Source organism: Amblyomma americanum, chromosome 1 (assembly GCF_052857255.1).
Source record: "Amblyomma americanum isolate KBUSLIRL-KWMA chromosome 1, ASM5285725v1, whole genome shotgun sequence".
Lineage (NCBI taxonomy): Eukaryota > Metazoa > Arthropoda > Arachnida > Ixodida > Ixodidae > Amblyomma > Amblyomma americanum.
The window spans coordinates 166942223-166959569 of NC_135497.1; the positions used below are offsets into that span (position 1 = coordinate 166942223).

At 47.6% G+C, this 17347-nt stretch overlaps 1 protein-coding gene across 1 annotated transcript; it reads left to right on the plus strand.

Moving 5' to 3' along the window:
• Positions 1-9635: 9635 nt before the first annotated feature.
• On the plus strand, positions 9636-16859 carry LOC144114719 (sphingosine kinase 2-like). The gene is made up of 3 exons (XM_077648625.1): positions 9636-9653; positions 10834-11169; positions 12996-16859. The coding sequence occupies exons 1-3, from the start codon at positions 9636-9638 to the stop codon at positions 13044-13046; spliced, it is 405 nt and encodes a 134-aa protein (XP_077504751.1). The 3' UTR covers positions 13047-16859.
• The last annotated feature ends 488 nt before the right edge of the window (positions 16860-17347 follow it).

Consider the following 17347-nt stretch of genomic DNA (forward strand, 5'->3'; position numbering starts at 1 on the left):
ATAAATGTTTTCGACAGTGATGCGAAACTTCCCAGTACGCAGCAACCACCAGTGTGAACGAGCCTTGAGAGCGTGCGCAACCTGCTCTGAGCGCAGCAGAAAAAAATTTCAGTTTGTCGCCGCCGAGAGTACGCTTAAGCATGAAATGAATTAGCAGGAAAGGCGTAGTGCATTATAGGACGCCTCATAATTGATGGTAGCTGCACACCGATATATATAGGTCAGGGCCTTTGGCTGCTGAACGTGCCGCCTTGACTTCGGCCGTTTCTGTTTTTCGATCTATAAGGCCTCGTGCATGGTCTCCCCGGCTGCTTTCGCGGCTTCAGCAGACTCCGCCGTCAGCCGTATACTATAAGCTGCCCTCCTTTGCCGCTTTGGGTGCCTTACGTGCTGTTGTGCTAATTCAGCCGCTTCTGCTTTACGCGATGGGCAGCGCGCTATACGTCCCTCGCTGCTTTCGCTGTTTGACTGTTCTCCCGCCTTAGTGATGCCTTGGCAGTCTTCTGAACCTTCGTGTGCGGCTGCATAAATTCGCCATTGGTGACACAGTACAGCCTTTCTACCTCTTGTGTAATCCGGCTCAATTTGCACAACCACGGCAGCAACGCTACTGGCTCCAAGCGTTTGGAAGCGCAGAACAGACAGAAAAAAAGATGAGGGAGACGACGATTTACAACACGTAGCGCCGAAGGCTGTGGCGATGGCTGAGTGGTCTAAGGCGTCGGAAAACGAAGCTGCTCTGTAAGTGCTCTTACCCCGTTACTCTGGCTGTTACCCAGTTCGGTACTGTTTTTTTTTTTTCTGTTACAACGTGCCCCAAGACCACATTAAAGAGGCGCTGGTCGCCAGCCGCCCACGGCAACAACAGCCATTCACATGCACCGCAGAAAGGCGGTATTCGTGTATATCCCCCAGGTAGTGGGGCATGTGACCACTTAGTGTGGCATAGTCCGTGGCAGCCAAGGGCGGTGCGATAAAAATAAAAAAAAATGAACTATGAGAAAACTCCGTGCGGAACGCGCGGCCCGGATAACTGCCGCTTACGAGACGAAGCGTAATTCTCAAGCTTAGCTCTCGCTACAAGGAGCAGCGCAGAGCACTCCGGGTACACAGTGCACTGTGGACGTAGGTACATATTCTATATAGTACACCGCATTCTGGACGCGCGTCGAAGAACGCTTTCGGCGCTCGGCCGCCATTCACACCAATCAGCGAAGACCGAACAAACGTGCTCCGCAGTTCTTTTAGTGGACACCGCCCCGTGCACAGCTCTCGCCCTTTTTCATAGACAGTGAGTGCGTCCGATTCGCGGCGCGGCAGAAATCTTGAATCACGCCAGCCGACCGACAGTGAAAGAGAATGCTGTGTTAACTTCACGGCCACTCGCGGTCGGCGGCGAGAGGCTGTCTCCTTGAAGGGAAGCCTCTCGCAGGACGAAGCCAGGGCAATGACCGCTCGATGGCAGAGGGAAATGCCGGGATTCCCACACTACAGTCACACGCACTGCGGTGCTTCAGCGTCCCGGAAATATTGATTTGACCCGACGGTCGCTGAGCCTGAAAGAAAACCGACAGATGCCGTACAATAAGTTCTGGAAAGCGGGATAATAACAGAAATGAAAGACGCGTGCCCGGGCGAATCGTGGCGGCGCCGTGTCCGAGAACAACGGTGCAGTTTATCTTAGCGCATTCGACACGTGTACGCCGACTGCTTTTTAATTATAGTCATGATTAAATACACTCTTGAGGAACGGTATGAACAGCGGTTGTCCTTCTTGGGGTAATGGATCTTCCCAATGGTTGCTGTCTTCGTGGCCCCCCATTGCAGGGCGCTGTGCTTCTTGCGCTTCAAGGGCGCCCATGGATGTCCGCTCAGTTTCTTGTAGTTTCTGGTACAGCCTTTATCCGACTTAATTGTGCGCTCCACCGCACACGCTGAGCCTCGACACGTTTTGGCAGCCGTTCGTGCCAGCAGACAGAATCGGGAGAGGTGGAAAGAGAAGGGGTTCATGTCATAGAGTAAAAAGAAAGACAAAAGTAGGCGAAAGTTTATGTGAGTAAAATAAGAATCGCTGGCGAACGGTGGACCGATTCGACGGGGATGCGTAGCATTAGACTTTCATTCCCCCTTTCGTGACAGGACATATTACACACAGTTCTTTACATCCATCTTTTTTGCACACTTAACCTTCTTTTTACTTATTTACACTTGCCTCCCTTGCACACTTGGTCTGCTATTACATGATCTCCAGTGTCCATCGACATTCCGTTGGGGAGGTGGCTAACACGCAACCGCTTCAGTGGAAGAGTGGCATCCGGCGCGTGCGCTCCGCTTGGATATCTCCGCTCATCTTCTCGGCTCACTTTCCTCCTCACCTTGCACTGGAAGCTGTCATACGGTTCTAAGTTTGATGTCTGCTTTGGCTATTGTTTAGTTTTTACATTATACGAGAAATGTGTGTACTGATCGCCGATGCAGATGGATTCTCGCCATCTAAGTGGATTGATTACAATGGCGGTTAATCTATAGGATTATATCCTTTAAACAGCTTCTCACTGTAAAAAGCGAACCGAATAAGTCAGAAGGTTCGTCTAAGGGCCTGTCCTGAACCAAACTTTTAAAATCCTTTTCTCAGTTTTTAAAGTTTGTTGGCCTTGTTCAGGGAACGATAGGAACTGACGTAGGCGGGGACGACCGTGGGTTAAAGAACTGTTGTGTCCGATGTCAGGTCGACGGACGATCGAAAGGTGGGACGAGTGGTGCTTTTCCGGAGCAAATAATTAATGATCATATCTTTTCAAAATGATCTTTGGAATGGGAGCAAAAGCATAAGGATAAACAATGTGGCCCCCACATGGCCGGGGGGGGGGGGGGGGGTCGCATGCGGCCTGTGGGCCGTCGTTTGAGACCCCTGCTCCATAGGGTTTCGAGGGGGTAGAGCGACAAACACTTTCACCCTGCGTTCAAGGCAAGGATGGTTCGGACACGCTGACGGCACGGCGACAAGCCCATATTTGATCAGCGGCTGATCGGAAGCGTGAGGGGAACGGAAAACTTGAAAACATAAAGGTTTACTCGGGAGACAGGTGCAACGAAACAAAGTAATATATATAAACAACAAGAGGTAACAACGAACAATATGCGATTACATCTTGTGCGGCACTACAGAAAACACTGAGCATGACGTTATAAAAAATAGAAATAAGCGCTGAAAGGCGGTTTGAAATACAAGGGTAATAAAAAACCACAGGACGGTTAAGAGTTTGCTACGCAAATGATCCAGCGGTCGCTGGCTTGTGATCGCGATGAAATGGAGACATATTAGAGTGGATGCGTTAACCACCTGGCCACCACAGCGGTGGCCTACACTACCGGTCAACTCCCTGTTGCTATGCAGCCAAGGCTAGGCAGGAAAGGAACGGAGACGGGCCTTTGTCGCCATGCTGTGTCACTGCGCCAAGCAGTTCGGCCAGTAAACGAGGTGAGGGACCACAGTCTTTTGACAATAATTCTTCGCCCTCACCCGTCATGCCTTGACTGTCCCTTTCTCCCCAGCCCAATCAAGAAGGCAACGGAAAATACATCTCAAAGGAGGCCCTCCAGCCAATAGCGTCAACCGGTTCTCGTGACGTTGCGGTTAATCCCCTAGCGTTAAATCGTAGGAGACAGACAGGCGCCTCGTGAAATGAGATTAACTTTGACAACATGACAATCGGTCGACCCCATTGGCTAGAGGGCTTCCTTTGAGGGGAATTCTCCACTGAGTTCTCGAGTCGTACTCGCCTATAATTTCTAGGGGCGACTGGCGATGTCGTCCAATTGTTAAATGCGAGGGAAGGGTCGATTCTTTTGTGTGAACTTGTTGGCCTCTTTCGTCTAGCCTTGGCTGCAGAGGAACAGAACCACGAGTTGGTTCGTTAGAGCATTCGCCTCGTATTCGGGAGGTGCGGGCACTTAAGTCGGACGTTCTTGCGCGCAAGTTGGTTGCACGTGTGCATGTTGGGATTGCATATTTACCGGTAGGTGCTCAAGGTGCATTTTCGCCTGCGGGTACTTGGCAGGGCTCTTGAGTTCGCCGACGCCTACCGCGCAAATCTGAGGAAAGGGCTAACCACAGCGCTGTATGATAGGCCACCGCAGCGGGGACCTAGGGGCTAGTTAGATCATCCGCCTCGTATGCGGAAGAAGCTGAGAGGTGAGTATAACGGGAGGTGCTGGGTCTCGTAGGTGAGATATGCATTTTTAGTGTGCGCGCCTGGAGGTGCATCCACCGGAGGTTTCTCCCTCCGGGCACGGAGGGCTTTGGCGATGGTGTCACCTCCGCCACATTTTTTAGGCATAAGCTGATAACAACAAAAGCTGTAATTGCAAACTAACTGAGGAAAAAAGATAAGAATTTACAAAGCGTGCACAGGCACGAAGAATATGAGGCAATACATGGAAGGGTGTAACAACTAAGAGTTCGTTTAAATGGGGAGAGAGGATAGTGATGAGCTTGGTCGGTTGGGCCCTGCGGTGATCCTTCGGGGCCACTTGGTCCCCGCTGTCGACGAGCCAGGCCCTGGCCGGATTTTCCCGCTCTCCCGGGTTTTCGTTCTTTCTACCGCGGCGCTTATTTGTCCCCATATGGCTTTCAAGTCTCCGGAAACCTCTCCTTCCGCCACGTGCGCCTGTGTCTTTGGGATCTCCAAAGAGCGGCGGCTGTCGGCCCAGGGAATCATGTGGCGAGCACAAATTTTCCATACGGCTAGTACTTCCGGAACGCAGGCGCGAAGTAGGCAGAAAACAAGCACTACGGTCATACCTCTAACAAAAAAAATTAGGCAGTGCCTTAGCTATGGTTAAGCCTGGATATACAAGCGAAAAGCTTCAGTTATGCTTGGTTTGACGTCATGGTTATGCTTCGTAGCTTAGCTGGTATTGTATGCATTGTTTATCTATAGGCGTAGACTTGGTTACTCAATGGCATATGTTTACGAGTTAGACACAGAAGCGACAGTATTAAACTTCTTATTTATTATTGTTGGACACATTGTCTTGCAGTTTCTCTACAGCTATAAAGACAGCCCGGTGATCCGAGTAGTAGCAAGCGGCTGTCTCTATGGTTTCGCTGTTGTGCAGCCAACTCCCAAGCGAGTACTTCTGGATCGGACGAATTTAGTTTCTCAGCTTTTCTGCGTAGTCTAGCAGCAGCCGCACTCTCCTTCTTCCCTTCCATGTCGAGTGCGCACGCTTATTCTCTGGCAAGCTCATTATATAGCCTCCTTGCGCATGCACATGACGCACATGTGCAGTAGCGCGCGGCTGCGCCGAAAGGCCAGGCGACAGAGTCGGCTGTGGCTATGGCTGCGGCAGCGGCGAGGAGCGACCACCTGCGCGGCGCGTGACGTCACTCGTTTTCGCGCATGCGCATAACTCACCAGCCGCCGCCTGCGCCGTGCGTGACGTCACTCGTGATCCGACATACGCCAACTCGAGCGAAGCGCGGTGTTGACTAGCGTAGTGAAGCTTTTCGCTTCAAAAGTTACTTCAGTAACGCTTTCATGTCAAGGAGAGGGCTGAGTCGGGCTGGTTGGTTCATGTTGAAATGGTAGGCAAAACGCATGTGTCTGTCTCGCCTTCTTCCGTCCCGTCCGTCAGCGCTGTTTTGCCTACCCTTTCAACGCTTTCATGTCTCGCACGCATGCTTCTAGGTATTGGAAGCATGGCGTTTTGTTGTGCTGTGGTGCCCGGCCATCCACGGTGTTTCACCTAAGACTTTACACAATTAATAATAATAATAATTGGTTTTTTGGGGAAAGGAAATGGCGCAGTATCTGTCTCATATATCGTTGGACACCTGAACCGCGCCGTAAGGGAAGGGATAAAGGAGGGAGTGAAAGAAGAAAGGAAGAAGAGGTGCCGTAGTGGAGGGCTCCGGAATAATTTCGACCACCTGGGGATCTTTAACGTGCACTGACATCGCACAGCACACGGGCGCCTTAGCGTTTTTCCTCCATAAAAACGCAGCCGCCGCGGTCGGGTTCGAACCCGGGAACTCCGGATCAGTAGTCGAGCGCCCTAACCACTGAGCCACCGCGGCGGGTCTTACACAATTAAAAAAAAACCTTTTTGAGTTAGAAGAGCGCTTTTTTCGGCATAGCATTGTCAGCGGTGTAGGACATCAGAATATAGCTAACCTGTGCTAGCTGTCAAGCTAGTTAACTAATACCGAATAGTCAACTTTTTAGTTATCACTGTTAGGCTTCTCAGTTATTGAGAGGCGCGTAGCCCATCATATGTAATATCCATATCCATTTTTATACTTTCGAAAACGCGGTTACCTCGGAGCTGTGGCCCAAAAAATTCTGGCTACATCGCGCCAAAATACAAGCGCTTTCGAGAAGTTTGCAGGCAAAGCAACCTCTCCAGTTACGTGCGGCACGTAACTCGTCGAAAGAGCCAAAATTTGTTGGGCCATTGCGCCGGGGGTAACTGTGTTTTCAACATTCTAAAAACTGTTGTAGAGATTACTTACGATGGGTTAAGCGCCTTTCAATAACTAAAGAGCCTAAAAATAATAGCTCAAAATTAACTATTCAGTATTAGTTAACCTGTCTGCTAGTTAGCACATCTTAGCTGCATTCTTATGTATACACCACTGGCAATGCTATACAAAAAAAGCGCTCTTCTAACTAAAAAGCTTATTTTTTTTTAAATTGTGTACATCTTAGGTGAAACGCCGTGTATATTCGCAGACATCGTTTCTCACGGTGTCTCATTCCTGTGCCATCAGTTTCCTTTACATTTATTTTATGCTTGTCGCCCCTACCATCTCTCCGGTTTTCAGAATATTTAGTCTATGATGCTTAGATTCTTCCCTTTTTGCACAAAGCTTCCAACAGGTCTAGCCGACGACCCGCAAATCCAATGGCCATCAAGCCAAGAGCCTATAGTGGGAGCCATATTGCCGGCTTTATTTCAGACTGGCTTTAATGAGCCTTCTTACGCCACTTTGGCTATGCCTCGGCTGGAAACCGAGATTGCGGTTGGGGCGCCCCGGCTTTAACGCCACGCTGTACGAGGGACCTATACAAACGCACCCTATAGACCGTGAACGGTGTGCGCCTGCCCTTTTCACTCCCTTTATTTAACTTCTCTCATCCAGAGTGAGACAGCACCTTTCCTTTCTTCATACGTCCTCCTCCCCCTACACCTGTGACGTTACCCCATCGGAAAACGTCTCAGGACATATGTACGTTTTGGAGGCTCGAAATGTGTGAATTGTAAGTATGTGGGGTTTAGCGTCCCAAAGCGGCACACCTTAAAGCGGGGCGCCTTAATGTAGGGCTTTGGATTATTTTGGACCCCATGGTGTCCTTTAACGTGCACCGACATCGCGAAGCCCCCGGGCGCGCTCTGCATTTCGCCTTCTTCGAAATGCGCTCACCGCGGCAGGGATCCGATGCCGCAACGTTGGGCTCAGTAGCTATACCATCCACCGCGGCGCGTCATGTGCGAAGGATGATTTTTCCTTTTGAACTAACACGGAGCCAGTACTTCTTGTGTTCGAGTAGTTCAGAATTGAAGCGAAGCGTTTATGATCACCGATCGTGGCACAAAAAGCTGACCGATTGAATTAAAAAAAAGCTTATAGAAAACGTGCATGACCATGGCGATCTTCAAACCAGAACGCTTGCTACGGGTGGTATAAAAAGCATTGGAGTTCTGCATCTTGTTAGTTGGCCACCTTGGGGATAGAGCCTTTGAAGGTAATGAGTAATGACATGTGATATGTTCAGCATGCAAAAAAAAAGAAAACACTGCAGAAAGCGCGAAATAATTCAGGCAAAGCAGCTCATATGCCGTTATGTTTTCCTTAAGCTCATCTGCTCTCTTTGCAAACCTCTCAGGTTCTGAAGCAATGAAAGTCTTATCGACACAGTTCCTTTGCTTGCCACCATCTTAGCTTTGTTTGGCATGTAGCCAGGAGCTTGCGTTCACCCCCACAAGAGCGGTATCCTTTCCATGCCCTGTCCATTCTCTAACGCCGTAATAATATAGAGGTAGCAGAAGAATTCTGCAAAATGGTTGTGGGCACAACTCCGGTAGCATCAAACAGTTTGGAGGCTTTTGTGCCACCTTCACCAGGCGAACACTACGACATGCTATTCACGATGCCTGAACTATAGAAGCTGCTCTTCCCTCGTGTAGGTGTGCATCTACACCTGGTCCTGACGGGATTTCGTACGTGTCTCTCTCTCACCTTGGCATGGAAGGCCGAACTGTGCTGCTCAGTTACTACAATGATACATGGCCTTCCGGTATCATTCCAGAACACTGGAAGATCAGCCGCCTGAATGCTCTTTTGAAGCCTGGAAATCCTCCTTATGAGCTTACCTCATACCGGCCATTTGCACTAGCAAGCTGCGTCGATAAGGTTATGGAGCGAATGGTGCTGGCGCGGCTGGAATGGTTTTTATAGCAGAATGCTCTCTATCCGGACGTGATGACCGGGTTTCGGCGGGGACGTTCTTCGATTGACAGCGTAACCGACCTCATATCGACAGTGGAACATGAAAAACGTAGTCGCCGACTAGTCACTGCTGTCTTCTTAGACATCAAAGGGGCCTACGATAATGTACTTCATGACGCCATCCTTGATGCCCTTGACGACATAGGCGTTGGCAGCCGGATGTACTCGTTGATTGTGAGCTACCTCAACGGCCGGTCCGTTTACATGTCTACGCCTGATAGAGAGACTACCCGTCTTCAGGTTTGCCGTGGAGTTCCTCGGGGAGGAGTTCTCAGCCCAACCCTATTTAACGTGGCTTTGATTGGACTGGTGAGTGAACTTCCCACTCACATTCACTTCAGTGCCTATGCTGATGATATCTGCATCTGGGCTTCGGGTTCGACACGTTCGCAAATGCGCGCGAGATTACAACGTATCGTGTCATCTACTTCAAGGTACCTATGGCGTCAGGATTTGCACTTAGCTGCTGATGTGCTGTGGTCGCATTCACGCGCAAGTCTGTCTGCCGCTACCTGGTAACACTTCAAGGGGTTGCAATACCATACGTCTCCCACCACAGATTTCTAGGCATTATCATTGACCGCGATCTGTCATGGTCGAGGCATATAAATATGCTAAAGAAAAGACTCACTCTTTTTTGCCATGCGCAAACAAGATATGCATCGGATTACCACATTGTGTCTCGAATAAAGGCACGATTGAGGAATCTCGTGCGTGTCCAATATCGACCTACCTGTCACACGAACCACTTCGTCTATATTTACGCGCACTTACACGGCACCGCTGTCAACCGCTGACGGAGATTTTTGATGAGGAACCGGACAACAGTTTTGCACGTGCACTGCACTTCCATTAATCCGAATTGCTATCAGACTATGCCCTACCGCATCATCCCTTGCAGTCACCATGGGTGCTGGCTTAGCCTTCAGTTTGCCTGCATGTCCTTGGCATACTAAAGAAACTTAAGGTGTTGCCGGCCTAGTTTTATTTCCGTACACAATTATGATGTGCATTCATCTTACAGTGATATCTGTTAAGCACCAGTTCCTGGGTTTCGTGTTGTAGTAGTACTAGTCAGCGTAACCAGTGTGTGCTTTTAACCACTGGGAGGGACGATACCATGGAAGGGGGAGGGGAAGTATGGTGAGAGTGGAGGAGTTTAGCGGGGTCTATCTGCAGCTGCTGCAGCGAATTATGACTCCCGGGGAGAGGCTCATCAATGAAGCCCAGCGACTAGAGCGGCGGACTGGAGCGGAGAGCGAGTCGAATGACAATGAAGCCGCAGATAGAACTGCTCGTCTAGTATTATCAAGGCGAGCGTTCTACTGCGCTAGAGCAATCAAGGTAGTGGAAGCGGAACACTATACTGCAAGGAAGAAGATGGCCATGCAAAGGGAGGACAGAAGAAAACTGCCCGTTCCAGACAGGAAGGAGCTAAGCTACAGAGAGCACAAGATATTAGGAAGACTTCAAGCGGAAAACTACCCCTCCCCAAAGTGGAGGGCATGGATGAAACCTAAAAAGAAAGAAAAGGTCCTAAGTCAAGAAGAGTAATGCATATTTTGCGGAGGAGTGGCCGACATGGACCCCATCATCAGAAAAAGCGAAGGAGCTCCAGCAAAAAGCAAATAGGAAGACGATGAAATTCGGAATGAAGTTTTAAGAAGCCCACACTCTAGGGTGCTAAAGGAACTGACCCAACTGGCAGCTGCAGCATCAATTAAATTTAAGAGCTAGTCTTGTAAAGAATAAACCCCCTACTCATCTCCCGGAGGCCTGCGTGCCGTGCCGGAGATGGTAGGTAGGGGGGCCGGTTCAAACATTAAAAGTTATTCTGAATCTGAATCTGAGCTAGTCGAAAAATGAACATGTAGGAATACTAACAAGAGCACTGTCGCACTATGCAAATATCGTCATTTTCATATTTCACCCTCAATATAACACGAAATAGCAATTCCTTCAAGGTATAGCAATACCTTTCTAGCTTTCGGTGGTCTTCTCTCCTTTCGTCCCTGTTATTTAGCGCTGCTACCATGTCCTCTCAATACCTTAAGAGCTCTCGCTGAATCTCGCATATGCAATGGTAGCAGTCTGGTCACTTTTTGAGGTGATTTTTCCAGAAACATAAAGGCACACACGTCAGAATGGAATTCGCTTTAAAGCGAAATGCACTTCCTGCCTACTACCTCCATGTTACCACTCCTACCGAGCGCCACTATGCGGCTGTTGCGTTACTCTATTCGCGAACAGCTGTTTCACATGGTGGTGTCCGCGAATTAAGGCGGACGTCCACACACTCGTGCCTCCTCCACCAACAGGAACCCGTGCTCTCGCCGACGGATGGCTTCCCAGCGCTCACGGACCCGGAGCCAGACGACTGGACGGTGGAGGAAGGATGCTTCATCATCCGCTACTCGAGAATGGTCAGTCACCTGTTCATTGCGCCTGACTCGCGCCTGGACGACGGCATCGCCTGGCTCCTGCTCATCCGCGGCGATGCGTCGCGCATCCAGGTGCTGAGCTACTTCAAGGCACAGGAGGCCGGAGAGCATGTGGACCTTCCTTTCGTGCGCCTGATCCCCATGCGCGCGTCCCGCCTGGAGACCTTCACCGACAGCACCATCACCGTCGACGGTGAGGTCGTCAAGACCAACGTGAGATGGCCGGAGAACACTATTGCGCTGTTCAGGCAGTAGTTGGCGGCTGTTCTTTGACTTGCCTTCATGCCTCTAGCAGTCCTTGGTCCTTTGGGTAAATAGCCAGATGTAGCATTTCTGCTGCCTGCAGATTTCTCTTGATGTGGGGAATGAAATGTTCCATTAACTTGCATTTGTTTTACTGAGATATTGTGGCAGTGTGGTCATTAAAGAAAAATCATTTTCATCACGTTTTATGTAAGTACTTGGAAACCTTAGGATATGCAGTTGCTGCGCTACGCCCCAGACATTCATTAGGCAGTGGCCTTTGCTGGTTATTCGTGAAGACAGAAATTGTGCTTGCTTTTGTCTGCTTGTACTATTGTGCTATTTATAGATCTGTGGACAGGTCCTTCATATTTGGCATAAACTTGCCATATTTGCTCACGAAATTTGCACAATTTTCTTTTTAAAAAATGGGGCGTGCAAATTAGTCGGAGATTTTGGAAGCACATCCTAAAACCTCTACTAATTCCATTACGCGTAACATATTCCATACATTGTTGCCTATATGTCTACCCCCATACTCGCACCCCTCACTGGTCAAAATTAAGAAGTTAACTCCAATTATAGGTCAACGCATACCCTGCCCGCCCTCCGACCTGCCTCGCCTCACGTTATGCAGGTTCTCTCAGGATTTAATGACGGCCGGTGTGCAACTAAACACAATAAATGCGCAAGAATACACCGCAAAGCCAGGAGGAAAATGAAGATAAAAGGTGATCAAACAGCGCCCTCGCATGTGACCCGGTTGACTAGCGGCAAACCGAAGAGCAAACGGTTTGGTACTTTGATTCCAGTGTGCGCCGGCAGGGTAAACGGTGCGCAGTTTTTTTTATGAGAACCAATTTAGTACAAACTAATTTACTTTTTTTATTTGTGGTGCTCCATATGTCTCTTGCCGGTAATGGACAATGGCACGGGGCGTGTGTCATTCACAGCCGGGATGAAAGTATGCTAGACTCGGCATATAGGCCAGCACCACATATACATGGACACTCGAATTTTTATTTATTGTTTCTCTAAAAAATAGTCCACCTACACTCGGCAGTATGCGGTATATCGCGCATTATGACCTTTTAACTCCTAAGGGAAGAATGTGCTGGGATGTGATCATTGCTGCCGTTATTTCTTTCCATTATATCATTGTTATCTCCTTTACGCTGTTTAGCTTGTGCCGTCGCGTTTCCACTTGGGGGGGGGGGGGGGGGCGTTGTTATCTAGGCTATTGAAGCATGCTGATTCCGACGTCTTAATCTTGCTCTCTCTCTCTCCCCCCCCTCCCCCCCCCCAAAAAAAAGCTGGTCATGCTTGCAGCTCGCATGCATGACCTTTGGCTTCACTTTGGCTTGGCCTCAGCAGTGACACATTCCTTGGAGCAGCATGGCTGACGACACCTCACCACTCGCACCTTTTGCCTGGGTAACAAAATAGATGTTCGCAAATTATGCGAGTACATATGGTATTTCTCAATGACATGGGTTATTCAAAGCACCCCTGCAAGCAATATGTCTGGGAAATGCATCCTCAAGAAAGTAAGTTAGACTGCTATGTCTGCTTTGTGCTGCTGAATTGCAAGGTAAAATGCAGACCTAAGTACTGGTGCTTTGGAAATATTCCCCATGCATGTTACCGAGGTGAGTTGTGTAGAACAAGACTCCTCACAGTTAACGTAATGTGAGCTTATTTGAAAGAAGACGCACTTTAATGTATAAAAACTGATGTGCCCTAATGAAGCAACCACTTACAGTGGAGGTATATATCTTGTCTTTTCGGGATTCCAGATTCTACAAGCTCGAGAGCTACCTTCTATGGGGCAGATCTTGACCTTCTAGGATTCTACAAGACTTCCACTAGGCACTTCGTTAAAAGAAGACACAGGCCCGTGTTAATTCCAGGGGATCGATTTATCTGCCAATATGTGTAGTATCTGTTTTTTTTTTTTACCGAAAATTTTCGAAGTACTATGTGGAATATATTCATTAATTCACCAGCTGCCAATATGATTGCCTTTAGTGCATTCCCAGAGTCTGTAGGCATGTCAGCGTGAGAAATTTGCACGAAAGTAATTTTACACGTGACTGTCAAACATGACTCCAACCCATGCCATGTCAGTAGGCCTGGACAGAATTTGTGTGTTCTATTGAAGAGCCTACCTACATAGCTGATTTGGGGCTCAGAACGATGCAAGAGAAGGAAATGGACTCTTGTCTGTTGGTGCGTGTGCAACAATCTTCATTCCATTAGCCGGGATCAAAAACAAAACAGACTTGATCCCTCTGATCATGAAGCCATACGCGATGTGTGATGTTTGACGTGGTTTTCCACCTTGGTACCCGATATGTACATTCATATATATAGTCTCCAAATAGCATTTTTCCTAATATTTTTCTTTTTGTAGTTCCACTTGTGAGTCTGTCATTCTTCTCAGAGCCACTATTTTCTTTTTTTTTTGTCTTTGTGTAGCGAGCACCTCCAACCTTGTGACTGTGATGTGGTCTTATTCCAATAATCCTTCAAGTCTTCCAATCCATCTACTGGATTTTGTGCTCAGGCTTCTTCACAGGATCCCTATTGCAATCCTAACGACCCTGGTAGGCTTGTTGTTGCGTAGTAAGCAACTAAATTCATTGCCACTAAGAAGGTTACAGGTTGAATTATGTGGCTGCTTGGTTCCCAAATTGCCTCTCACTGATTCAACAATGTATAGATTGTTCTATGGATTGTCAAATGAGAGCTTCTTTTGTCTTTGTTGCATCATTTGTGCTTATAAAAACCTTCAGCACTTGCAGTATGCAGTGCTGTTTACGACTAGTATAGTACAGCAGGCATACAAATGCTTCTGGCATTGCAATAGATTGAATTGTAAATATGCAGCAGACATTTGCTCCTGTTCTTGGTGGTGATGAAGCTGATTGTAGGGGGCACACACTATACAACTGAAGTGGATAATGACGCCTGAAGAATTTTCTTGTGAATGTAGAGACCAAATACTTTCTTGCAGCTCAGAGACATCAATTTGGTGCATTTTTGAGCTGCTTGTGCAAGTCATGTTTTTGGTACTGCAGTATTTGTATTAGATATCATGTTTAATTGTGCGCATCGATTACTACTAAACAGCGCCAAACATAAAGGTAAGACGGAGAAGAAGATAAGACACACATGTAGGCGCACTAACAACTGATAGCTTATTCTTTTCACGCAGCATAAATAACTGTGGCCAAGTGATAGCAGTGCCATCATTCGCAGCGCACAAAAAAAAAAACTACAATACCATTTTTTCATCTATACACCACACCCAAGGTATGAGAGCCTACATTTTAAATGATGACCTATTGAAACAGTGCTTAGTTGATAAATTTATTGCAGGCCTTCAGATTTGCTTATCACTTTTTAGCAATTTTAGGTTATGGTAAACCAGGATTTGGTAAACCAGCCATCATTAGTGTTGTCAGTGTTTAAAAGAGCCCTCTCTACATTAATCCTTACTCGTGACCTTGCAGCCGATAATTGTTTAAGGTTCTTATATTTGGAAGTTTAGTGTCAGGTTCGCGGGGGGTTCAAACCAAGAGCTAGCAAACCCATCCTTTCCTTCATTTCTGCCCACTAAGAAATGTTAAAATGAGCCTTCATTCAATCACATCTATCAAACGCGCTTAACAAATCATGTATGTATTGCCTGCAAAGCAGTTTTCACCATCACGTCAGTCGCCACCTCGATCAGGCGCGCCATCCTCGCCATGTGATGACATTTGTCGCAGAAAAAATGCTGCGTAAGCTCAAAAACCCAACAACGTTGAGCATCTGCCTCGCATGCGGGAGGTGCGGGGTTCGATCCCCCGCACCTACGGGTGCCCACCAGTGACACAATAGGTACAAGCTCTTTCCTGTCTGATGCTCAGCTTCAGTAGGGTGGAATGCTTGGGAAATGGGTCTTTGGCCCCACCTTGAGAAAAAGAAAAACCTTGTGCCATGGCGCTGTTTGGCCACAGATGCCCTTGCGCCATAAAAATTGATCGTTATCGTCAAGAAACCCAACAGCATATATAGACCAGGTTCAAGCAGGCACTTCTACAACAAGAGTTGTAGCCATTCCATTTGTTAGTGCCATATCCCACAGTCTGAGAAAAATGGGTGAACGGACTTGCGCCAGGATTTCATTTTCCGCTCTGAAACATCTGGGAAGGATGTGTGCAAAGGTCAACAGAGAACATCGAAAAAACAAGCAGGTTTGTGCTAAGAAACACGGCCAGAAACATGTCAGTCTTCTTAAGAAAGTAGTGTACGATTTCATTCCTATGTAGTGTGATACTACATACGTTGGACAAACTGGCACATGTTTAAACGACAGATTATATGACCATCATTACAAGACTGAAAATCAGCTATCGGGTTATACAGGCCGCCACGGTGGCTCAGTGGTTATGGCGCTTGGCTGCTTACCCTAAAGATGCGGGTTCTCTTCACGAAATTCTAGAGGCCCGTGTACTGTGCGATGTCCGTCCACGTTTATAACCCCAGGTGGATGAAATTTCCGGAGTACTTCATTCCGACGTCCTTCATAGCCTGAGTCGCTTTGGAGCATTAAACTCCCATAAACCAAATCAAATCTTTCCGGCGTCATGAGTGCTCATTTTAAGGCTCATGAGTGTGTCCCAGACTTTGGCAAGACCTCTGGACAGTGGTGAATATAATCGTAGAACTACTGGAGTGCTGGAGGTCAAGAAGCATGGTGACTGATGTGTCAGCGATCCCTCCGTGTGTTTATCGGGGAAGGAGTTCGCATGCCTTTGGTGTGGTGCATAAACCAAAAAATGGTATTGTGTTTTTTGTGCGCTGTGATGGCCATAATTTTCTCGGTGCTTATCACTTGGCTGTATTTATTTATTCTGTGCAACAAGAATAACCTCTCAGTTGTTAGTGTGCCCACCTTTGTCTTGTGTCGTCTTGCTCATCATCAGTCTATTTTTTGGTGCAGTTTAATAATAATGCCGTACCAGCTCACTCACCAATACGTGCTTGTGCATAGATGGCACCACGCAAGGTACAACAGCTACCTCGAACTACAGTCTTTATTTTGAGTGCTCCATTTCCCGATGTTCTTTGAATGAGAGACAAAATACGAACAAATGACTCCATTTAAACATTGGCACATCAATTATTTGCAAATACGTGGGCAGAATCCTTAGGCTTTGGTGCATGCACATTGGTCAGAACGGTTGTCGGGGCAGAGAGTATATTAAATGTAAGATATTTTTACAAAATGAGTACATGCCCAATGGCAGCTGTGCATAGCCAAGCCACGGGGAGACCACTGGTAACCAAGAATACGTTGTTAACCGCGCCCATGTATATGGAAGCGCCAGCCATCTACTCCCGAATACAAAATTGCCTTTTTGATGAGTGGTCTCCATTCTTCCGGCATAAACTGTCATGAGCAGCTGTGTACATCAATGATAAATAAACTGAATGAAATATGCAATGCATTGTGTTGTCTATGGCTGCCGAGAATGTGCAACATTGAGAATACATGTTGCAAGGCAACAAGAATTTGTGCATGTGTGTAAGCCTTTGTGAACACTTTGCTTCTGAGCTTTGTAACAGAAGTCTGTTGGCACCTCTGGCACTTCAGTGCTCTGGCAAGGTGAGGGGGAAACTTCTGTTTACTACCTAATGAGTGTATGTATGCGTATGTGCACGCAGTTATTTGTTTCGCCAAACAGCGTTGCAGCGGATATAAGCAGTCGATGTCTGCGATTTCATTTGCTAAAGTAAAATTGCGATTCTTGTCGACATGGTGTGTAATGTATGTGCTGTCATGAAAATGTATCTGCTCGGCAAGTACTATGCTAGAACGGTGAACGTGGAGTAGAAATAAACGACTGCGTATCCACGTTTCTTCGAAACCAGTATTTAATGTGTAAACCGAATTCAGAGCTGGTCCACTGCATCGGCTGACACTCATCCCTTTGCCATAAATCACTTTCAAAAAATGTCCCCTGAAATGCCTCTCCATTACGAGCAGTGCAGTCCAGACTATCTTTGCAGGGTGTCACCTCCAGGACTGAATGAAATCTACGGTAGATATGCCTTCTCCAGCATGAAGTTTGGGACTGCTTTGACATATTCTGCTCAT